The 23766-nt window shown below is 45.8% G+C and overlaps 2 protein-coding genes across 2 annotated transcripts; one reads left to right on the top strand and one right to left on the bottom strand.

Annotated features, from left to right (window-relative positions):
• Window positions 1-585: 585 nt before the first annotated feature.
• Window positions 586-17703, bottom strand: VAMP7 (vesicle associated membrane protein 7). Its single transcript, XM_088527485.1, has 8 exons — window positions 17616-17703; window positions 12669-12827; window positions 9763-9820; window positions 9026-9163; window positions 4846-4936; window positions 4112-4179; window positions 1258-1350; window positions 586-867 (listed from the first exon to the last, which is right to left on the bottom strand). Exons 2-8 carry the CDS (start codon window positions 12812-12814, stop codon window positions 799-801), a joined length of 663 nt encoding a protein of 220 aa, XP_088383611.1. The 5' UTR covers window positions 12815-12827; window positions 17616-17703; the 3' UTR covers window positions 586-798.
• A 33-nt stretch (window positions 17704-17736) lies between these two features.
• LOC104574260 (DNA-directed RNA polymerases I and III subunit RPAC2) lies at window positions 17737-22856 on the top strand. The gene is made up of 5 exons (XM_088527484.1): window positions 17737-17814; window positions 20028-20125; window positions 21068-21144; window positions 21758-21840; window positions 22652-22856. Exons 1-5 carry the CDS (start codon window positions 17776-17778, stop codon window positions 22697-22699), a joined length of 345 nt encoding a protein of 114 aa, XP_088383610.1. The 5' UTR covers window positions 17737-17775; the 3' UTR covers window positions 22700-22856.
• Window positions 22857-23766: the final 910 nt, after the last annotated feature.

Here is a 23766-nt window from a genome sequence, read left to right as displayed (position 1 = left end):
GCCATATGCAGCCATCTCCTTTACTGTAAGGATTTAGCTACAAATTAAGGGCGGGGGGGGGTGGGGGAGAGGGGCAGTGAGGATGAAGGAAGCTATTTCAAAGTGTTGAGGTGATCCAATACCCTTTCCTGCTAACTCCAGGAAGATCTCCAGAAGAGACACTTCTTACAGAAGCAGTACTTACATCTTACCATGCATAAGCCTCTACCCCAAGCCTCTTTGTTATGGCCAATACTGCACTAGCACCTTTGAGCTCTCGAACGCTCCAGAAGGGCCACGTGCTTCCATGCACAGCCAGGTGTGCAGAGACACTTGGGTCTCTTATTTGTAAGAGACAGAAACCCACTCAACTCACATCTCATCCCTTCCCCTTGTTTGGCTCATCCCACCCTGAATTACTTTCCAAGGCCATCCTCAGGGGTAAGACAGCTGCTAGCAATACTGTTGTCCACTTAACACATTCACATGAAGTGCAAAGCTGCATGTACATATGGGCAAGCATGCACACACTTCAGAGCTGGCTGTACTCCCCAACCCAGCTGAGAAGGTTGTAGTTGGGACAGAAGAACAAAAAAATCCTTCAAGTAATTTAAAACAGCCCATTCTTGAGGTTACAGCTGCACAGAAGCAGGGACTGTTGGGCCTGTTTGGGTTGGTAAGGCAAAAAAAGTCTGAAGTCCAGGAGGGATGGAAGAATGAGAAGGTGTCAGTAGTGAAAGATTAAGAGTTATTCCGTAGGTTGATTCTTCACACTCCTGTGATTTTTATCTTCAACTGACCAGCACCAGTCACCTCCAATTACTTCTGTACACAGCTTGGCCATGCAAGCCCACCACAGGCAGCTGATACAATAATATAGATGATTACCTGGAGAAAGAAAACACTTTAGTAGGGAATTATACTTCTATTATTCAGTCAACTGCTCGTTTAATCTGGCAATTGAGACAGGTTTGGAAACCCCAAGCTACCACCACCAGTAGCGTACTGGATGCCCTACCACACAGCATACCAGTGCCTCTTCCTCCACCTCCCTGCAAGAATACAGGGATAAGAACTGACCTCCAGCAAAACAGGAGGGCCCAGTGCTGCCAAATATTTTATATACACACCTAGCCGACAATTGTGCTTCAGTACCCTAAGATGATTTTGCCATTCACATTTATTCCAGGTTGGAGGCACACCATCATGAAAAAGCTACTTCTGAAGCTACAAAACAAGACATGTTTTAAGACATATATTATCATAGTCCATACTTACAATTGATACAATGATGATTATGATGGTAAGCTTGAGGTTCTTCATACACATGGCTCTAGCAAGGTTCCTGCTGGTAGTTTTGAAGGTAACTGACTACAAGAAAAGACAAAACATCTATTTAATCCCTGAACCATCTGTAAAAGTTGTTGCATCCCAGGCAGCTAGAAAAGGAACAAACTCTTTGCCAGCCTCTACCTCCCAGTAGCCTAGACAGGCAATAATGGCACTAAGCAGGTCACTTCACCCAGTCAGATGGGCATTTGAGTCCCATTTTCTTTTAATACAAACATGCCTATCTGCTACGGTTCTCTCCTGCAACTACAATAATATAAAACAGAACAGGCATTTTCTGTGCTATTTCAGGGGCAAGATAAAGACAAAACATAAGAATAAGTCCAGCAGAAACCTGACTTTATACCTTCCTAGAGCCTTACACACCAAAAGTAAACACAAGACAGTTGAGCCTGCAGGCTGCTCATAAGGATTAGTCTAGTCTACCTTAAGCTACCTTTGGCTGCTCATTTAACTTGCAAAGCTTTGGAAATTGGAGTGTTTGGTAACATTTATTGAACTACCAATCTAACAACCAATGAAGAAAGCATTACAGACAACTTTAGTACTGTAAATATACTTGACAGGAGGCAACTCACATTTCTACCTTCTGACAACAGTTCCATTGAGGGTTAAGTGACGAGTCTCTTAAAACTAGAATTTATCTGCAGTATTGTGCTCATCCTGTTCCAAGGTCTGTTCTCTGTACCCTCTAATTTCACTCACTCAGAGCCAAAACAGGCTTTGGTCACCAAGTGACCTCAAACACTTATCAGGCTCTTGAGTATGAGTACAGCTGTTTTCCACAGGCTTTTCCCAAACAGCTCATGCAGTGAGGGATCTGCCCAGACAAAGGCTGCAAGATACAGGCCAAGCCAACTCAGCAGCACACTCTGCTGGTTACTTCCAAGTTTTATGGCATATTCTTCACCACGTCTCCAGACTTTGGACAAGGGTACAGCAAACAGAACTGCACCTCTGAGACTTGTATTTTTGACTTAAAGCAGACTCTCATGCTTAGTCTCTAACTTTGGAGAGATTTCTCTTTATTCAGCTGGGCAACTCCCTAGGCGTGGGGGCAGGCTGCTGGATATCTCCACTCCATTACCCCAGTTTGGACATCATAGAAGCAAACCTCATCTCTCCTCCGTGCTATTTCCTCCACAGGACAAGACTACTTCCAGCAAAATTAGCACCAGCATGCTCAGTTCTCCCCCCCAAAAGGAAGTCCTTGCTATTGTCCCTGGCAGAATCTCACTGCCTTGTTAATCTGGAGTAATAATATGGTAAAAGCTTACACAAGAGACAAGAGGAAACTGTTATGTTACTCTCCCAGGGTCAAAAGCTGCACCTCCTCAGATGTTCTTACCATCAGGTGATAAAATAATTCCCTCTAGGAGCATATTTACTTTCTGCACGATTTTCAAGGATCAAAATTCCCTGGGATGGCACATACATGGCCTCAGCCCTGTTGCTGAAAGGATTCCAGGCACTTTCTTTCCCTAAGGCATTAGCCTGGTGTCAGATTACTTGCCAACACCTGAGAAACTGCTAGGAACAGCCTGGCATGCTTCATGGACATGGTTTCACATCAAGAAGTGGTACCTCCTCTTTCAACTCCATTTTGGCAGAGAAAAAAGTAGACCTGTTCAGATTAACCTTCACCTCCTGCCTTAAGAATAGGTGTAGGCACATCCTTCAGGAAACAGCCTTCAAGCCCGAGTGAGCACACCTGCCTACATGAAGCCTTGCTGAAAAACCCAATAGCTGGGAGACAGTATTCCCTGCTGAGCAGCTGCAGGCATCTCTCCTACATCTCTCAAGCAGGATTACTTTCTGACAGCTCAAAGATGCTTTAAATCTCTAAGAGCCCCACAAATGGCATACGGGCAGTCCACTGGGCTCAAGACTGCCTTCTGAGGGCCAGGTGCCAAAGGACATAGGCACTACGCCAGGATTCTGCAAAGAAAGATGCAGAGTCAGTTCTAGGGGGTTCAAAATGAAAATGTAAAAATATAACTCTCTCTCTCTATATATATACATATATATATATATATGTATAGGCCATTTCACTGGACAGAATATACAAAACTTCATTTTCGTTATAACTAAAGCAAACTTTTTCAGCCTTTTGTTCCTTACAGAAAATGCTGGTTTGTTCCACCTAGACTCTCTAGCTTCTGGAGCTTCTTGGGAATTTATTTTTATTATTTTTATCATCTGCATTTGCTCTTCTTGGTTAATAAACCAAGACCAGTTCTTCAAGTTAAAAGTTCTGAAGCTGAGTTCAGAATAGGCTGAGAGAGAAGCTTTAGTTACCTTCCTTAGCTTCCTATAACTCCAGATGAAGGATAGGTTTTCCCTTTACTATGCCCCAAGAAAATCACCCAAACAAAAGCAACAAGAAACACCACAGTTTCTGCATGCAATGTGATAGAATAAGTTGGTTGTAGCAAACAGAAGCAAGCAGCAGGAGTCAGCTGAGCTGGTCCAGGGAAACAGAACATTTTGCCAGCTGCACATCCTCACATTCAGCACCAGCATTCGTAGAACAGGGAGCAAGATGCACAGGATGCTTTATCTCTTTGTTCTGTTAAGAAGCTGCAGAGCTAGGATGCAACTTGTTAAAACACCCCCATGGAAGGAGCAATAACAAAGAACTTGTGTTTGACATCTTTAGATCTAGGTGCTTCAGTGTCTGCTCTGTCTACAAGCAGCGCTAGGGCCTAGACTTGGCATCTCCTGCTCATCAATAAACATAACTGAGGCAGTGCTACTATTTCTAAGCTTCCCCCCAACTTACCGAATCCACAAGATTCTCTGTTTTATCAATCAGCAACTCCAGCTTCTCTCCTCTTTGTGCCACTAGGTCTGGGAAAAAAAAAAAAAAAATCCAAGTCAGTAAGTAGGTAGAATCCCAGTGCAAACAACTGCTTCCAACACCCAAGTCCAACTATAAGTCAGGAGCTTTTGGCAATAGCTTTTTTTACTTATTAGATATAAAGCAGTCCTCAGCCTGTCAGTTTACCAGGCAGCAGTGCTTAAGGAACTGCTGTCTCTTATCACCCAGAATATATTTTTCTAGGAAAGACTCCTCAAGCTTGATCAGCTCCAGATCTAGCCTTCCATTTTAGTTGATCAGACTTGTTCAAACATTAATTAAGGAGTCATTCTGATAAAGTGAGTTACTAAACAGCACTCTCCTCACAGCAGTTCTTATCCTGCAGGAAGGCCAAAGTGACAGACCAAGTCTGAAGCGTGCTGCATCTCAAAGGCTGTGGAAGTTCACAGACATCGCTCCTTACACTTGTGTGACACAAGTGAATGCAACACAAAGAACAGCTTGCAAACTTGGAGCTCTTTCGTGTGTACCAGGACATATATACAAGTCAGAAACCCCCTTAGCCCTCTTTTTTATTTTATTACATGAAGACAGCAGGCCAGACTACCATCAGCTGTGCTCATGATAAAGTCTCCCTGCAGGACTGCCATCCAAGCCTAAAGGAACTCCACATGTATGACAAAGCAGCCAGATACCTATGTTTCGAACCATGATTCCTTTAAGTTCGTCAACTTGGGCTTGTGTCTCTGCCACCTGGTCAGTACCCTTGCTCTCCGAGTGGTATTTCTGTAACAAACAAATAGTGAAAGCAGGGATCTCTGGCATAGGACTTTAAGAGGACAAAAAGGGGAACTCCTGGTCACTACAGAAGAGCACAGAGGACACAAGCTGGGGATCACAAGGTATGAGAAGTAGGTAGGAGACCCAGAAGGGAGTTCCAGGTCACCTGCTGGTCACACATGCCCATCTGCTCCTTCAGTGCTGGAGTTGCACATTTGCCAGGTGCCTGCAACTTCCAGATGACCCAGAACTTTTAAGTTTAAGCATTTGGCAGCATTGCACAGCAAAGAGGGATGTTGAAAACAGTTCACTAAAGCCCTGGGCTACAGTCACTCCTGTCCTCACACATCGCTGTGCTGCCTTCATAAAAGTTGACAGCTTTTTCACAATCAACTTAGCATTAAAACATGTCAAAAGAGCCCCACAATTCTGCAACAAAAACAGAAGTGAAGTAAGAGAAGGCTGAGAGGGGATCTGATCACTGTATATAAATACCTCAAGGGAGGGAGTGAGGAGGATGGAGCCAGCCTCTTTTCAGTGGTGGCCACTAATAGGACTAGACATAGGACATCCACAAACTGAAGCATCAAAAGTTCCACAGGAACTTAAGGAAAAAATTCTTAACAGTGAGGGTGACAGAGCACTGGAACAGGCTGCCCAGAAAGGTTGTGGAGTCTCCTTCTCTGGAGATCTTCAAAACCTGTTTGGATGCAGTCCTGTGCCACGTGCTCTAGGTGACCCTGCGTGTGCAGGGGGGTTGGACTAGATGACCTCTAGAGGTCCCTTCCAACCTTAAGCATTCTATGATCCACCATGGTAATGTTAGAGAGAGTCTTGGCATAGATGAGGAGAGCCCATGAACTGGAAACATCAACCAGGCAGTGTCAGAGACAGATTGATGCTGATGTACTCTACCAGTACAGGACTGGTTTTTAAGTTACTGCTCAACACAGGTTCTTTCTGGCCAAGGATTGCTAGTCACAGCTCCTATTGCCTTGCTCCCTTGAGGGAACCCTCAGTCAGAGATACAGGTCTCTATAGCCAGACTCAGAGTTAGGCTCTTGCCTCACCCTACCCATGTAGCCACTGCAGTCCCATCTGGTGGGGAGGCCCACGAGAACATCTGTATTTTATTAAAAATCAGAACAGGCTTGGTGAGCTAGAGACAAAAAGTAGATTAAGTGTTTGGACCTCAACCATCCATGGGGCTACTTGCACCACTTTTTTCCCCAAATAAGTGTTCAGTTTGCATCCATTGCATCTAACAGCTCCTTCAAACCATGTCCTCAGTGATTTTTCCCATTTTCCAAGGGAAAGTATGAGAACTGGCACGTTATCAAAGCTAGTCATTAGTTTTATTGGAAATGGAACCCCCTTTTTCAGGATTATCTGTGATACACAGTAGTAGCCTGATCTCAGGAGTGCTATATGATCTCTTCCTCCATGCTCATTGTCACACTAGTGACACTCCTTGAGTTACACGGATCACCCAGATAAGTCCCGTTCTTGCACCACATGAAATGTCTGCTCACTAGGGCTCTAATCTCAGCAAGTTTTAACACCACTTCAGAAAACAGCTTTCTGTCACCACTTGCTATTATTAGTTGATGCCTGGATTTCTATCAATATGCAAGAGCTAAGGGAGACAGCTCTACTCAGAGTGCTGAGAGATGGAAAGACTGGGATTTTTAGCAGAATATCATGGCTCTGAAGACTGCCTGGCTGTTCCGATAAGGCAATTCCTTAAGCTCACTCCTGCTCACATTTTGACGAGTCATCACTTAAACAGTTCCAGTTTCTACCTATCAAAGACTGGCAGAGGTAAAAAAGACTCAGCCCTATTACAGACAGGGAACTAATCTCATTTTTAGGCACAAACTGATGTTCTTTACCAATTTGCCAGCTGCATAAGCCCAGGAACAGTACCTGAAGTGAACTATGTGCAGCTCTGCTCCAAGCCACCCCTGCTCATCACCATTGCCTCTGACAGGAAGACTGAGCCAAGACGAGCAGCTCTGTTACAGGGGACAAATGCAAGTCCTATATTCTCTCCCCTGCCAAATCTCCTTCTGCCCCCAATCCCTGGCTTCACCCAACACCTCAAACACAATTATTGCTGCTGGCAACTGCTGTAAAGCTTGACCAGGTCCCTCACTTAGTAGAAGGAGCACCCTCAGTCACCAGCAGTAGAGGACCTCTCAACACACACCTGGTCCATTGGACCTGTCCTTTACAGCAGGACAGGTAAAAAGCCAAACCTGCAGAGGGGTAACAGTACTAAACATCCTCACCAGCCCCAATGGAGCAAATTAAGAACCAGCTGCATCATGTCTACAGCTTGGGTTGTAGCCACCTCAAATGCAGCCTGCATAAAAGCCCCCAAACCCATATTCCAAGGCCACCTTGCATTTAAAGGTGGGTTCAAAAAAATTGTTGCACAGGTAATTATGAAGTTAAGTTTGGAGTCAAACAAGGACTAAGAATGTGTCTCAGTTTAAACAGAGCATTCAAAGCACTTTCCTGACGACTAAAACAGCATCCCATCCTGCTGCTGGAGCAACTGCTCCCTGTCTTTCCTTCTCCTCTCCACCACAAAAAAAGAAACTTGCACTGAAGGAGGACAGCGTATTGCCTGCAGGTTCCTGAGGATACTCAGCTTACACATCAAGCCAACAGTCCATTAATGCCAATGTCTGCAGTACATCTCACCTCACTGTAGAGGGCAAAAGCTGCACACTAACCTACTTCAGAAGCTCTATACATGTATAGAGTCTTACGCATTGCTGGGAATAGAGCACCTAAACCAATACAACTCCATTTAAAATTTCTCTTGTCCGGCAGCTGTAGATGTTGTCACATCTCAAGCATAAGCAGTGAGCAAAGCAATTTTTGCAAAAATGTAATGCCAGCATCAGGGCAGTATCAGATTTCTGTGGTAAATGAAGTGAAATGCAGCTCCTCAACACTTCAAGTCTGATATCAATTCTAGCCTGGCCCATCTTTCTCCTTCAGTGATCTAAGGAATCTGCATCAGCTAAAGCATTCTGAAATCTGGAAAATTTCAGGAGATTTGCAGAATCCCAGATGTGCCATGATGGCAACATTCAGACCACAGTTTTAGGTGAGCTATTAGTGGTCTGCTAATGTCAGACAGCACAAGTCTGACCACAGCAGTCCCACTGTCCCACTTACTGAAAGCCAAAATGCCACGTTGTCGCATTGCTCGGGCTGACTGCTCCCTCCTGGCCCCACAGAACATGGCTGCTTGCTACAACTCAGCCACAACATCAGCCTGCTCCTGTACCAGCTCTCTACTACATCAGTGGGCAAGAAGTCACCTCATACTATCCCCCACTCCCTGCCCAATGGCACCTTTTTCCTCACTGCACTCGTGTTTGGAATGTGCAAGACAGCTGGGAGTCTATCATGGTATGTGGCACCTGCATGTAACAACCCTAGTTTTCTTCCCTCCTGAAGAGGCTGCAGTGCCTCAAGCATGTTCTCTATAAGCTTCCAGTTTGCCACTCAAAACACTATGAGGTAAGCGTAAAAGCAGCAGCAACGGGCAGTTTGTGATCACTAAATCCTCAACCTTGAAGGTTAGCTTGATTGAAATAACACTATGCTTTTCTCCAGCACTTCATGGCAGTGATGACTGGACTACGCAGTCAATGTGGAACTAGGTTTGAGACTTCAAATGTTCCTTTAACATCTAATCGCAGTTGAAAGGGAGCATGGCACCAAGTCTGAAGAAATTCTCTCTGAAAATAACCAAGTTCAGTAGCTCCACAAATAAAGGTTCCAGAAGCACAAGGAGTCTAGTTTGCTACATAGACGTGGCATGTGCTGTCTTCGATGCAGAAGTTCAGTTTTTGCAGCTACCTGATCTGAACAGGGAATGATTTCACTATTGACCCCAAATCCTTTACAACCAGCAGAGTGGCTCTGCTATAGGCAACATTTGGGAGAATACTACCAGACCCCCCTGCTTTATATCTAGGCTCTAGCCTGGCACTTTGTGTCTGAGTAAGGAACAAGGAGCATTTACAGGAAAAAGTTTTGGTTATTAGAGAAATCTTGTTTCACAGAGCTCACCAGTTGTGCAGCTAAGACACTCGAGAACTCGCTGTTCATAGCGTATGGAAGGGCTGTTTGTGCTCTTGAGCCATAGGTGGTCTGAAACCTCTTCTTTATTTCATTCAGGAAGGTGAAGGCTCTAGATCGTTCAAAGTCCTGGAAGGAAGAGAGCACATTCACACCCACTGCTGCAGATAGCCAGAGCTACATCAAGTCACAGGGCTGTTGGATAATGAAGCATACAGGGTATGTAGGCAATTTCAGAGATACTTATAATCAGCTCTCAACAGGCATGCTGTGTGTAACAAACTGAACTACTTATCTGATGGTTTTAATGGCAAACAGATTTTAATCTTGACTTCCTGGACATTCATTAGCAGCAGATATTATTGGAGTATACTTTGTACTAACCCTAGGCCTCCGCAGACAGAGAAGCTTTCAGCACCTCCAGAATTGAGAAATATTGCACATATTTCAGTGATGATTACAGACCAATTGCTATACCTAGATTTTCCTGTGCTGGGACTGCTGACAGACTATGCCAAAGTAAGAGCTTAAACTCAAAGCTAACTATTCAAAAGCATCTGAGGCTTAGATTTTGGAGGCTCTTGCTCATGTCAGTCAAATGCAGTAGCTCCAAAGGAAAAAGTAATTTCAGATTAGCACCTATTACTGATTTTCACTGACACAGACACAAGGAAAACTAGTTCTTGCAGACAGCCCCTGTGTGCAAGAGCCATAACCAAAGTACTTACATCATCTGTGATGCAGAGGTATATAATCCTGTCTTGACAAATGTAATGAAACAGGTAACTGCAAAGAGAAAGGACAAGTCATTTGGAGCTGCCACAGGACTGATCTTGCCAAAACACTGGTATCTGTGGAGCCTTAAAGACTAAAGAGTAGAAGACCAAATTCCAGGTGCCCTGCAAGAAATCATGCAGATGCCATGAGTGATGCCCAAATATCTTTGTTCAGATACATCTGGATTCCTGTGATCTACCCTGAAACAGAGACCACCTCCATGTCAAAGAACCACTGGCCTCAAGCCATTCACAGCATTGCAGAGCTTTGTGGGACAGAGTCCAAAGCTACTTCAGGTCCACATTTCCACCAACTACTTGTAGAAAAAACCCTTGATGGGATTCCAGGGATAACATTCACATCTAACCCTAGTCAGTAGGTACACAAACTTCCATACACTAGGCAACATTATCTGCATTTGCTGTGAGTGAAAATATTATTACTTTGATGAACCTTGTTCATACAGTAACTTGCTGCTTTAACCTTGTTTATGGGACTGCAGTATTGGACTGCCAATAGTTTTCATGACAGAGATGAAAAAAGAGCAACTAGACCACAAAATAAATTGGATTGATCACGCTAACTCAAAGTACATGGTTACATTAACTCTTCACAGGAAGAGAGGAAGAAAAAAAATAAAATAAACCACACACAAACATGCATCAACTCAGATGCAGATAAATCCAAATCCGAACTGAGTTGACTGATTTTAGCTATTGTGCTTTTTCTTATATTGTCCCTCTGTTATCTAACATGCCCTTGAGGTACTCTTCCAGCTATTATAGGGGGTCAGAATAGAAAGAGAATTACAAAAACGCCACATGCGTACTTTAAAAGCACCATGCATCTGCTCACCTTAAGATTTATAGGCCTTCAAAGTTTCCCAATAAGCAGCAAGACCCTTTTGCAAACTCCAAAATAAAGCCAAGCTAATGCACACACTGCAAGCAGTTGCCTTGCACAGGTCCGAGGGCTCTGTGCGGTAGTTTTCAAACTCAAGCTTAGTGTTATATAAGTAGCTGAACACGGGAATAAGGCTCACAGCATGTCAGGGGGCTCTGATAGTTCTCACGAGAAAGCCTCCACATCTACAACTATTGCCGCTCCTTCCTGGAAGGCGGGAAGCAAAGCTTATCAGATAGCACCTTAGAGAATACCTAGGGGTAAGAGGCAGAATATCCCCAAGAACTCTGGATGCAAGAAGGCTAATTTCCCTTGGAGATTATGTAAAGACTCAGGCAATCTTCCTAAAAACACTCCTTAAATGGAGTACAAACTCAAGTATTTTCCCTGTTGCAGAATTAAAGCAATAATCCTAGACAGGCAGGAAATCGGGCGATTTCCCCATGTTTAGGCTTCGGCTCTGGCAAAGCAGAAATATCCCTGCAATCATATAGGCAGGAAGAACTCTTTGAGCTCACTCAGCTTCTCCGTTTCAATGACTCCTCCAGATATCACAGCTGGGTGCAAGGAGGGAAAAGAGCATTTAATAAACTAAAATCTTGTATTCGCACAGCCGGAAGACATTTCCTGCTCCAAACTGTTCATGTACATGCATAAATATCTAGTCCTCACTCCACACAGATGACAGGAACTGTCTTCACCTCTCCCAGAGTGAATGCAGGATAGAGTTATTCTAACTGAAGTTGTTGTTCTCAAAATGCTTAGAAACTAATGCCAAAAAGGAGACTTGCCAAAAGAGGCTAGTTTTGGAAGAGGCCCTCTGGTGCCAAGCTTATGCCCAGAGCTGCAGAACAACATCAGTACATTCTAGGAACACAATGCAAATCAGAAAAATCACATCACCAACAGCAGTGAACTTTGTCACTTTTATTGAAGCCTGATTGAGGAAACACTCAGTAATGAGCAAAAGATGATACATTTCATCCACAGCTCACTTTGCAAGTATAAACACTCACTGCTGCCTCTCAGTGTTCCCAAAGCATAGCACTCCTAAAACTCAACTTTGTAACTGGCCAAAGAATGCCTTGCTCTTATAATTACACTAGAACAAAGATTCAGCATCCAGAAAAAACTTACCATGATGCAGGCATCACCTTCTTAAAACTTCTCTGGGATTTTTAGTGCTCTCAAACCAGGGAAATGTTCAGAAAGACCATCCATCAACAGTATTTTAAATCCAAGTTCTTACCAGTGAAGCAGGCAAGCAGAATTATGTTTTCAAATCTTAAAGCACTGAAAGCAATTTAACATAACAGCTTGGACAACATCTAGAACCCAACCACAATGTCAATTCCAAAGACAGAGCTTAAATGGGACTAAAAGCTTCTAAACTAGTCTTTCCTCTACAGTTCCTTCTCTGGTTTGTACACCAGCACACGATGCATTTACTTTTAGGTGGAGCAAGTTGGTACAGCCTCAAGAGATGTTACGTTTAAACCCTCATTCCATCAACTTTGATCAGGACCGTTCAGAGATCTGTAAAAGCCTGGGAAAAAAAAAAGTTTGTCTGACTGAGTTCGTGGTAGCTCAGAGTCACTCTGCAAGATACTGGCAACCTGATTTATCTTCAAAGAACCACAAGTAACTGGAGAGGAGCAAAATCTTTCTCTCACAGCCTAATGCCGTGTCCAAGTCTCAAAAGCCAGCAAAAGATTCCACAAGCCAAATTCCAAACACCAGCAAGAAAAACTCCAACAGCCATAGCAGAATGCTTTGGAAACTGTATCCAGTTAGAAAAGTTGATTTCAACTGCCTCCCTGCTTATACTTAAACAAAAGTCAGTGCATGTGCAGCCAGCATGCCAACGTTAAATATGTTGTAAAGAACTAAAGTGGGCTAGACCCTCACGATATGTTCAAGTTTCTCCTCCTGTTTCCAGAGGAGCACTACTCACTTCCCATGGGAGTAGGTCAGTTTGTTGTTTTCGGATGGTATCTTAGCCAGGATCTGCTCTGTCACCTCCAGGAAGTTTCCTCCACACCAGGCATGCTTGGCAAGTATGGTTGTGCCCCTTGCAACAACAGCAAACAGGATAGCCATGACTTCTTACTACCTGGAATTAATAAAAAAGAGAACATTAGATTTGCATTATTTGGCAGAAGATATGATCTTCTTATAACATTAACAGTATTCTCTCAGTTCTCAGCACAAAAGGATGGGGCATAAGCACATTCAATACATTCACCATTATCAACAAGCCCTCTTCCTATTCTCATTTCCTCTTCTAAGTCATGTACAGGATGACAGCAAGACTGCACTAATCTCTAGTTGTTTTTTATAGCTAGAAGGTGTCCTACAGCCAGTGATCGCATAGCCAGATTCATCTACAATCTACCTAAATTGCTAAACATTAGTATATTTTCAGCTCTCCCACTAACCCTGAATATTTTGCTTGTTCTCCTTTGAAGAAACTGCCTGCAGTCAGCAAGCTACAGCTCAGAAAGAAAGCAACTGTCTTGCAAATACGTTAACAGGAATTAATTGCACAGACAAGTGCAACATCCCCAACGTATGATTTCATCTTGATGGGCATCAGAACCAAGACACTCTTAAAACAGAAGTAGGTAAGTTACCACCTGCTTAGAGTCACACCACACACATTCAGTTTTTATGGTCTAGAAACACCAACTGTGTGTTTTCAAAGACTTCTGTAAAAGCACGTAATCTGCCTTTTTTCAAGGAAGACAGTGCATTTGTAAATGGATTATCCATAGTCGCACATTCTCTTCAAAAAGGTGACATTCTTGCTTATGTATTAGACTGCACAGATGATTGAATGCCTCTAGAGCTGGAAAAAATGCATGCTATCATACCAGAGGGCACATTTAATCAGCTTGGGCATCACCACATTAAACTGCTCACAAAGTCAAGACTTAAAATGCAGAACCATATGTTGGGTTGCAGTTGTGACATCCACTCAGCTGATTTCAGTACAACCATAAGCCTCTTTACTGCTTAGAAAAGACTTAGAGTTCTGACCTTGCAAAGAAATCTTATTTTTCACTTTGCACTTGATACCGCCCATCTTGTTGTGTACAGAAATGTCCACATTCCAGCTGGAAAGATTATACAGCTATTTCAATGCAACTGAGTAACTTGGAAGCTTCTCTACAAAACAACAACAGGAGTGAAGCACTGACTTATCTTTAGGATACAAAGACTGCTCCTAAAAAACCTATTAATACAGACTATACCCAGTCACTTTCCACCCACCCAGCATTGACTGAAATGACCTCTTGACTTCAGTGAGGCTCCCTGTATCAGCCATCAATCCTAGCGAGCCTGTGCAGCTCTTTCCTCAACATCGTGCAATTCAACTTGAGCTGAGGTATAACACAGCATCACAGAAGAGATTAAGTAAGAAGGGCAGAACTGTTAACAAGACCAGGAAGTTATCATATAGTCACCACTGCACAGTCCTCACTGCTGCAACACTCATGGTTCTCCTTTTACCAGCCAGAACAGCTTCAGGTTTAGCCATCAGTGGTCAGAACTTCCTAGAGGCATGAGAGCTCAACATCTGAGGGCAGGAGAATAAGCTTATGGACTTCCATGGATATGCCACAACCTTTAACTCAGCCACATGAGAGTACTCAGGTATTCAGAACTGGCATTACAAAAGGAAACAGAAAGCAAAGAATTAATCTGACAAGTAAAACAGCATAATAAAAGCTCTCCAAGGACACTGCTTCAGAGCAGAGCACCCAACTAAACACACGCCAGAAGGAACCAACAAGGGAAGTTCAGAGCATCAGGAAAGGGAAGAATGAACACACAACACAAAGCCTCATATCATTCAGACATGAGTTTTCAGATAGCGGTTCTGCTCCCCTCTGACCAGTCAGACAGCTAAAAAGCATCAAACCAGAGGGCAGAAGGAAGCCCCAGAGCACGCGGCAGCAGCAGTTGCCTGAAAACACATTTGCTTCTTTCGCTTCCTCCTGGCTTAGAGCTGGCACTCTTCAGACCTGCCATTGTGCTTTTCCTGTCAAGGACAGGGGACATCTCCCTCATGAGAGCACGAAGTAAAGTAATGCAAAGCAGCACAGCTACACCAACTCACAGCCTCAGACCTGCCCTCTGTCATTAAGTGTCTGTCACTGCAGGAGAAAGAACACGTTATTTTACAACTAAAGATCAGAATAAGAACTGTTCAGAATGATTATCCTTAAGAATTTGGACAGATATTGTTTAATTTGATATAATAAGCACAATTAGCGTCCACCTGAAGATCACAGAAGTTGCAGAATATGCAAGAGCAAAGATAAAACGGAAAGCATGTAAGCAAGAAAATAAAATTCAGCCTGGAAAAGAGATACCCACAGAGTTGCAATTATTCACTATTTTGAATACAAAACCTTGAGAACAGGTTCTACCAGAAGGAAGTATTTCTTCACATAGTTCTCCAACGTACTCAGAATTCACAAAAACTCTTCAGAAAGAACAACAAATTTATAGAAAAAGAATCACTACTAAACAAGTACCAGCCAAACAGCTGATCACTGGAGGTTTTTTTGTTTGTTTTTTAAATTAATTCTTCCACCCTTTCCGAGGCTTCCCACTAGTCACCATGGACAATACCAGGCAGGGTCAACCTTTGGGCTGACTCAGTGCAGCCATTCTTAACAAACCACCACTTACTCCAGAGAAGCTCTGTGGTTTTCCAGGGATAAATACTATGAAAAACAAGTAATTCAACCAGCAGTGTGGAAGGTCAGGGAAGTGAAATCCACAATCTAGCACCAACAGAGGTTGGCCTTGGATTGCCTTGGTTGGCCCTTGTAATGCCTTGGATTTTGTGCTGCTCACTCCCATCCATATGGTGAAGAGTCAGCAGCTACACAAAAGCTTAAGGTACCAACATTATCAGTTGAGAGCAGGAAAAGCAGTCAGACATCAGTGATTTTGATGCTTTTAGTCTCAACCTACTTGTAGCTCTCCAAAGCTTATTTCTTGGAACCTTCCTGAAGAAACAACTGCTTTCATGCAAATAAGCTGAAGCAGAACCGAAGCCAAACAGACTCAACAGGCCAAGTTTATAGGCAAATATGAAACCAAACTAGACCTTGGATAATTCAAGTTAAAGACCTACCATACCAGAGACAAAAGCAGCCCAACAAGCTGGCTCTGATCTTGCAAAAAATTCACGCCTTCTAAAACCACACAACTGCTGGTGCTGGTTTCTCCTGATGAAAGGGACAGCAGCTCCTTCTTCTGTCTAACGAGGGCAGTGGGAAGGAGAAGTATCTTCCCCATAGAAATAACCATGTGTGTGGGGGCGGGAAATAAAAAGGCTAAGTGCCAACAGGTATGCACAACTGATCCTACCCAGGCTTAAACTGTTCCCCTATAACTTACTTTTGTTTTGTGTAGTTCAAACTTCTAGCTATAGTTATTTACAGGAATTTAGACACTTTGTCCTGTTTTTTCACTTACTCAACACCTCTTCAGCATAGTACTTATCTCTTCAGAAGCTATCAACAGCAGTTCTTCTACCAGCAAGGACCTGTTGAGCAGCACAGTTCTAACTAAGTACCTGCGACAGGGATCATAACAGCTAAACAGGAAAAATGAATGTAATCATGTCTGATCAGAGCCCCCAAGGAAGTCTGCAATGCTCAGCCAGCCCAGCCACTAAACCAGAGTAGTGTCAGCATCCAGCGAAGGATAAACAAACACAACTACGCCTCTTGAGCAATCATGTGACTGCTAGTATCCAGAAAGCAGCCTTTTCGCACGGAAATGAAGGAACGAGATGGGCACAAAGGACCAGCTGTAAAACGAAACCAAAAACAGCACATGCACATCATCTGGGAAGCATCAGAAGTCTGCCACACAGCAGCTAACCTCAGAATTAGAGCTCGCAGAACACACCGCTATGTGCAAGCCCTCCAAGGACACCTGACAGGCTTGCCCATAAAAACCTGCAGCATCGTAAGAGTAAAACCACACAGGTCCAGTCTTCAAGGGGACTTTTACAGTTTCAGCCATCAAGACTCCAAACATAGCAGACTGCCTATTATTTTAATGTGACTTGCTTGCTTCTCTGACTTTGCAGACCACAAATAAACACCCCGATGGCAGCTAAGATCACTGGGGCAAGAGGCCAGCCGCGGGAAGCCACCCTCATCAGCAGTGCTCCCCTTACCATCCAGGGGGACTCACCTGGACTTCTGGACCAAAACACTCAAACCTCAGCACCCGGTGACAGAGCAATCACTGCTTTTACCTCCAGAAACACAGGCACAGAAAGCAGGGGGACCTCACATTACTCTAACGCTGTAACGAGCTTACACGTTGCAACCACAGGAGCTGCAAGAAGGTCATTTGAGCAGTGGTAGAGGGCAGCCAGGCTTCCCTTTAACCCTTCACTGCCTTCTCCGAGATGCTATTTCTTTGCTTATTTCTTGCTCCCAAACATCTCAGGAGGATGGAGGATACTCCAGCTGTTAGCCCACGAGCAAACTTGGGCACATTAAGCCCAGAACACGCGTATTTCAGGGCCCGTTTGGGGGATACTTAGCGCTCTCCTTGCACGTAGCTCTCTCTGGTCGCTCCTCAGGGTCATCACCGGAAACATGGGTCATTAGCCAACATTAATCCCGCTTCTCCCCAGGCCCGTCACCCTCCCGGGGAGGTGACACCGCGGCTCGCCAGTAGGGTGACGCTTAGCAACAGCCACAGAGGATAAGCGAGGGGAGCTGCCAAGGCCTCAGAGCCCTCCCCGCCTGCAGGCCCAAGCCAGGCCGCTCCCGGGAAGGCTCCGCGCCGGTTCCCGCGACCCCCCTCCCGCCGGTTCTCCCGAGACCCCGGCCCCCTCCTGGTGCCGGTGCCCGCTCACCGCCCGGCGCGGAGAGGCCGCCGCGCTCGCAGGCGCCGCCGCCGCCACCTGCCGCGCTCCTCTCCGCCCGCCGCACGCGCACTTCCGCCGCCGCGCGGCCCCCCGGGAGTTGTAGTCGCCGGCGCCGCGCTGCCTCCTGGGAGTTGTAGTCCGCGCCGCCATGTCGGAGGAGGACGAGCGGAGGGCTGCGCTGGAGGTGGTGGGTAGCGGGGCGGCCTCGTCGCGCGGCTCCCGGGCGGGCGGTGGGAGCGGGATTGGGTCGGTTTGAGGCGGCTGGAGCTGGAGCTAAGGGCGCTGGAGGCCGCGCGTGGGGTGGAGGAACCTTGTTGCCTCCTGGTGTGTGAGGGAGCCTGGGCCGCGGAGCTGCTCCCAGGGCACGTGGCTCTTTTCCCCTGAAGCGTCAGAGAGCGGCCGTGTCCGGTGCGAGACAGCGTGACTGCTGGGCCAGGGCCTTCATAAAGGAATCTGGGCAAGGAATTCCTTCCTAATAGAGGAATTCCCCAGGTTCCCCACTGCAAAATATGGAGTTAATGTGCTTTCCTCTTTTGTGCCTGGCTGCAGCGGGCAGTTAGAAGTGCTGTGTGGATCCCTTGCTCCACAGCGTTTTTTTTTTTTAATAATTATTTATTTTATTTTATTATCCCAAAGGAAGGATAATACAAATACAGCTGGCTGGGTCCACCTGCAGCACGGCTGAGTGCTGGATTCATCACTGCAGGTCATGCCTGTTGCCGCTCGACGCGGAGGTGCGGGGCAGTGGAGACCCTGGAGCAGCCCTGAGCAGTGCTGGGGTTGTCTGTGAGCTATGGAATATGGGACAGCTCTGTGCTTAGGCTTCTCACCCATCCTGTGACTGAATTAGAGGTGTGCTGCTCTCCCAGAGAGCTCAAATGCATCTGTCTTGTGGGGGTGCTTGAGATTTTGGCGCATGCTTGGGCACGCTCCTAATCCTGTGACTGGATGCAGGGAGCAAACTGGACTGGGTGAGCACTCGGTCTGTTCTTGCCTGAGACTGGAGAAAGAAAACAAGTTCTCAAGTACTAGTGGGAATATTGATCTTAATAAATACTTTCTTGGGGGCCTCATGGTAGGACAGAGTAAGGTTCTGTGAGAAAGAGGGAGGAAGGATACTGCGTCTAGAAACTGGAAGAGCAGCAAGGTGCCACATCCATGCCCAAGTGACCTTTGGCAAGTCACTTACGCGCTGTCTTTGTGCACCAGGGGAAGTGGTTTGGCTACTGCCTTATTCTCCCTGTCAGTGAGACTCACTTGATCGCAGGAGTGGAGTGCAAGATGCTGGGGGATGACAGGCCATATCAGTCCAACGCCTCCATTGTCACTATAAAGTTTCTGCGTCACCTCTACCCTTTTGGGATGGTTCAGTGTGGGGAGCCCACCCTTCCTGGTGCTGTGGGTCTGGCAGGAGGAGGAATGGGGTTGCTGTGGGGGGTTGCTGCGTGACGGGAAGCGGGAGGGCTTATAAATCTCCTGGAGCAGTCGGGACTGGCTGCAGGCAGGATGTGAAGAGTTCAGTGCTCGTCTGGGCCTGGCTCCAGGCTTAACCTTGAAACCTCTCTCTGCTGCTGAGAGAGGAAGTGGTTGGGGGCCGCGGGGGCACGACAGGCTCCATGGTGGCTGCGCTGAGCCTGGGGAAGGGTCAGGGCTCAGCAGCCCTCTGACAGCCCAGTGATTAATTAAGTGGCTTGCTGGCTTTGCAGAGGATCTCGAGCGAGCTGCTCAGGAAGCGCTCGCTCAGCGCGGTGCTCGCGGGCGCTTGAGGAGGCAGGTCAGTCACGGGCTTCTTTTGCTCTCCCTCGCATGAGCTGAGCTGTGGTTTCTCTTGGCCCTGGCACCAGTCTCTGCCACTCTGAACAACCCCCCAGTCATGTTCCTAATGAAGTGCTGTGGTAAGTAGGCTCTCCTTGGACGGCCTGGCCCTCTTAGGGCTCGTAGGCAGTTGTTCCTGTCTGGTGCAGTGGTGCTGGGGGAGCTCTTAGAGTGTGCAGGCTGCTACGTGCAATTTCAGTGCATTCCTGATTCTTCCCTGAGAGGACTGCCCTTCTCAGGGCATCGCCCGGCTGACTCCTTGAGAGACTTCTATGGCTTCCTGATAATGAATATTTATCTTTCATTAAATTGTGTTTTATGACTCCCTGCATCAAAGACAGATTCCTTGTCTGCAGGTAGCTAGCAGCATATGACCTGGGCTCACACACGGAGTGCCTCCAGAGCAGGCTCTGCCCTGAGAGCCCAGTTTGCTGAAACAGCATTGAATATTGTTTTCTCGGCCCATTTTTCTTTATCCTGATGCAGCTCGTTTAGTTGGACACAGTAATTTATTCTTCGCTCCAGGCTTGGCCTTTATTACCTCCAAGTACCTTACAGCATCTCCACTTTCCCAATTTGTGGCAGGTCCAGGCAGATGGGACAGACGGAAACTGTGTCACATTTGTGTTGCACGATGAGGATCACACACTTGGCAACTCTCTGCGATACATGGTCATGAAAAAGTAAGTGGAGTGGGGCCTGGCATTGTCAAGTGTCCCTCTCTCTTCTACCTTGGATTTTTCCTTACTAAACTGAATCTTAATTTTTGCTAGAGCAAAGTATTTGGTCAGAAACTGCCTCTATGCACATCTGTTAGGTTCTTTATCAGGCATGCAGCGTCAAAGGCCTTTCCAGTGCCTAATCCCAGTCTTGGACCAAATCCATGTAAGAGCATGTGGTCAGAGAGTCTCTCTGTCTCCTCCTGGGATGTGGCACCTCAGGAGCAAGGGCAGGACTAACTAGTATTAAGCAAATTGATAATCTTTCTTACTCACTTGGAGACCCAGAGCTAATGTTGGGAATTAAATACTTGTCTGCCTTCAACAAAATATGCAGATAAGGTCACACCGGTCATGTAATTTTATTGAAATGGACAGCACTGAGGGTTTGTGAAGAGTTCCTTTTAAGCCTCAGAAGAATTAGGGCAGAGAATTGAAAAGATCATCTCAAATGACAGCTAAATGGCAAGTGTCATATGAATTCCTGATACATTGTCATGATGAGAAAGGCAGCAAAATCCTTGCAAGGGGCTGTTCTCTCTGCTAAGTGCATAGATGTTCTCCCAAGTGGAGCCACCTCTGGGTGCAAAGGCAGGTGCCATGCAGCCTGCAAACCCGCTGAATAAATCCTTGTGGTGCTCTTGTCCCTTCAGCCACTTTTGCCCAGCCATATCCTTCACCTGCAAAGCTCCAGCCACAGCTTAGAAAGATGAGAAACATGAACGAGACTGCACAGGTAGTTAGTTTCCCTTCATGTACCCCTCCCATAAGACCCAGTCACCTATAAGACCCAGAAACGTCTTGAGACCCAGCAGGTTTGCTAGCTGTTGGGATTGCCTGAGCCTCAAATTCCTGAGATTTGCTTTGATCTTACATGCGTTTCACTGCTCTCTTTCTCTCCTGCAGCCCAGATGTGGAGTTCTGTGGCTACTGCATCACTCACCCCTCTGAAAGCAAGATTAACTTCCGGATTCAAACCAGGGGTATGCGCACGTGTTGCCTTTGTGCTGGGGAGCAGGATTCCCCCTGCTCGTGTCAGGCCTCAACCGTGGCTTGTAAAAAAGGAAGGAAAACACTATTTTCCTCCTCTACTGAACCTTTTTGTTACCGTTTTTCTGTTAGCCGACTATAAGGATGAGCAGTGTCCTAGCAGCTGAGGATGTGGGAATGCATGGCTTTCCTTGGTGCCAGATTGACTGGCAGCAATCACTGAACTATAGTGCAGGGGTGGAATAGATTTGCCAGTTACAGTCAGAAGTGATGGGTGCTGTGTTTCCCCCTAAGTAAGTTTGGGGTCTGGAAAGTAAAGCCAAGATGTACTGACTTACGTAGCTGCTATGACAATCCCACAGCTCATGAGCAAGTTTTTCTGCTGTCTCTGGACCAGAGGGTGGACCATGACGTTGTACTCAGTTCTCCAGCTGTTGCTGGCAGTCTGGGAGGGGAGAAGTGTGTGGGCATGTACCTAGGTGCTGGTATGAAAGCCTCTCCCTGTCGAGGGACCAACTCCTTTGCATTGCCACTATGTGTCAGGGAAGGTTGCCGAACTCCTCTGCAGCCACCTCCCATTTCACCAATGTATCTTCTTTCCCAAAGGGTCCCTTCCAGCTGTTGAGCCATTCCGAAAAGGCTTGAACGATCTGATGGGTGTTTGTCAGCACGTCCTCAACACCTTTGAGGTGAGACTGTTACCTTAAAAACTCAGAGACCTTTTCTACCTTCTGGTCCAAGAGAGGAGAGGGATATGCTGAGATCTGTTATTGGCACTGAGAGGCGTTCTAGGCACTTCAGACATGAAAACATGACAGTATTTTCAGAGGTTCTCTAGCTGACCCTGACTTGACTCCGGTTTGCCAGGTCTCAAATCACTGTTTCATCCCCTAAGGTTGAGGGAGAGGAGAAATGAGTATCTGCAAAGCCCTGTGGGTCCTCTAATGATAGATTTTTTTGTTTGAGATTCAGCAGAGGTTATAATTTCTCCATGTCTGTTTCTGCCAGATTCCCTTGTTGCTAGAGAGCTAAGGAACAGAAACTCGTGCAGGTAGTGGGAGGAAGTTCTCATGAGGCTTCTGGTCTCTTCCCTGAAATGAGAACATTTCTGAGCCTTTCCCTTCTTGTTGAGAAGCAGCACCAGTGCCAAAGCATCCCTAAGGGCATTTGCTTGAGCCACGAGAAAAATTGAGCTGCCGGCCCCTGTCATACCCCATGGATGGTCTAGGGACTACATGTCTCTAAATGATGCCCCTAGAGGTGCATTTGGGCAGAACACCCAGATGTGGAATCCATAAAGGAGGTCCTGGGAGCTGGAACTGGAGCTGCTGCATATGTTCTTGCACCAAGTATTTGGAGCTCTGTCAAAGCCTCCTCACTCCTTCCACTTTTCCAGGCATTTGGCTGAGAAGCTGCAACACAGACCAAGGTGGTGGTGCTGTTGTGTTTGAAATCCTCAGACATACACTGTTAACATTTGTCCTTTGCTCTTATTTGCAGAGGAGCATGAGGGAATACAGGGCCCAGAGGGAGGAAGAGATGCAGTAGCATCTGGAGATGACAGTCCCTGTGGATAATGTGCATAGCCCATGTGTGTGAGTGTGTGTTGAATTCCCCATGTCAAGAGTTTCTTGTTATTTTCTATGACCACTTTGAAGTAAATTTGTATTTTTTCTAATAATAAAGTGTGAAGTGTGAACCTGCAGAGGTGTCACTGTGTTTAGCTCAATGCAGGTACAGAAGGAGTTAGCCAAATGGCAGTTCCTCATCTTTCACTGTTCTGTGTTATGTCTTGCCCTCCCCCAATGCTGCTGCCATTTCTTGTCCAGCATTTTCAGACCTGTGCATGTTGGTGCAGTCTGGTGCACAGAATTCACTTCAGTAACGTCAGGCTTTTAGAAAGGCAGCACTGTCCTCTGATTTAAATCTTTGTTGTTTCCATGGCTCCCATGCAATTGACTTGAACAGATATGGCCAGTGTTCATATTTAAACATGTCACTATAAAATGATGCTCTGCTCACTTAGGGGTGAGGTGAGTAAAAAAAAAAAAAAGCTGCTGCCCTTTGTAACCTCTAAAAAACATCAGCCCAGACTGCCCTTGATGAGCAGGTCTGAAGAGTACAGCAGTGAAACCCTAGTCTTGCTTGGATTTGCTGGCAACTGGCTGAGTGGAAGCCTTTTATTAAAGTGTAATATGGCTTGAAATTGCAGGAGTTCATCTGCTCTGTGCCAGGTGTGGGAGTGTGAACCTTTCCAGTTTGCTCTGCTCCACGAGACACCTCTCTGTCTTCTCAGTGGAGGTCTGCAGTTACCAGAGGAACCCACTGACACTCAATTAAGTATTTAGTAGACTTTGCAGACCCCCTGCCGCTTGATGAGAAACACCCAGAGATTTTCCTTTCAAACACCAACATGTTTTATTAACATACGGAGAAATAAGAGAGAGAACATAAAATATCAGGATTTCTCTATAAAAACATTCTTTCAAATACAATTTGACACGATTGGTCTCTGTGAGGATGGCAGTGGGTCTATATTATCAGACAAGGTTGAGAAACCAGCTGGAGGCTGCGTTTCTTAGTATGGCTCTTTGGCATCTCTGCTGCAATAGGTT

This window comes from Tinamus guttatus, unplaced genomic scaffold (genome assembly GCF_059628265.1).
Source record: "Tinamus guttatus ecotype Peru unplaced genomic scaffold, ASM5962826v1 Tinamus_guttatus_pri_ptg000287l, whole genome shotgun sequence".
NCBI classification, from domain to species: Eukaryota; Metazoa; Chordata; class Aves; order Tinamiformes; family Tinamidae; genus Tinamus; species Tinamus guttatus.
This window is presented reverse-complemented; position numbering and strand designations above follow the sequence as displayed.

Coding starts and splice junctions, on each gene's coding strand:
- LOC104574260 (XM_088527484.1), top strand. CDS start 17,776: ATGTCGGAGGAGGACGAGCGGAGGGCTGCGCTGGAGGTG. Junction 20,126..21,067: donor CGATACATGGTCATGAAAAA/GTAAGTGGAGTG, acceptor TCTCTCCTGCAG/CCCAGATGTGGAGTTCTGTG. Junction 21,145..21,757: donor CTTCCGGATTCAAACCAGGG/GTATGCGCACGT, acceptor TCTTTCCCAAAG/GGTCCCTTCCAGCTGTTGAG.
- VAMP7 (XM_088527485.1), bottom strand. CDS start 12,814: ATGGCTATCCTGTTTGCTGTTGTTGCAAGGGGCACAACCATACTTGCC. Junction 1,351..4,111: donor CAGAGAATCTTGTGGATTCG/GTAAGTTGGGGG, acceptor CTTTTCTTGTAG/TCAGTTACCTTCAAAACTAC. Junction 868..1,257: donor TAATCATCATTGTATCAATT/GTAAGTATGGAC, acceptor TTCTTTCTCCAG/GTAATCATCTATATTATTGT.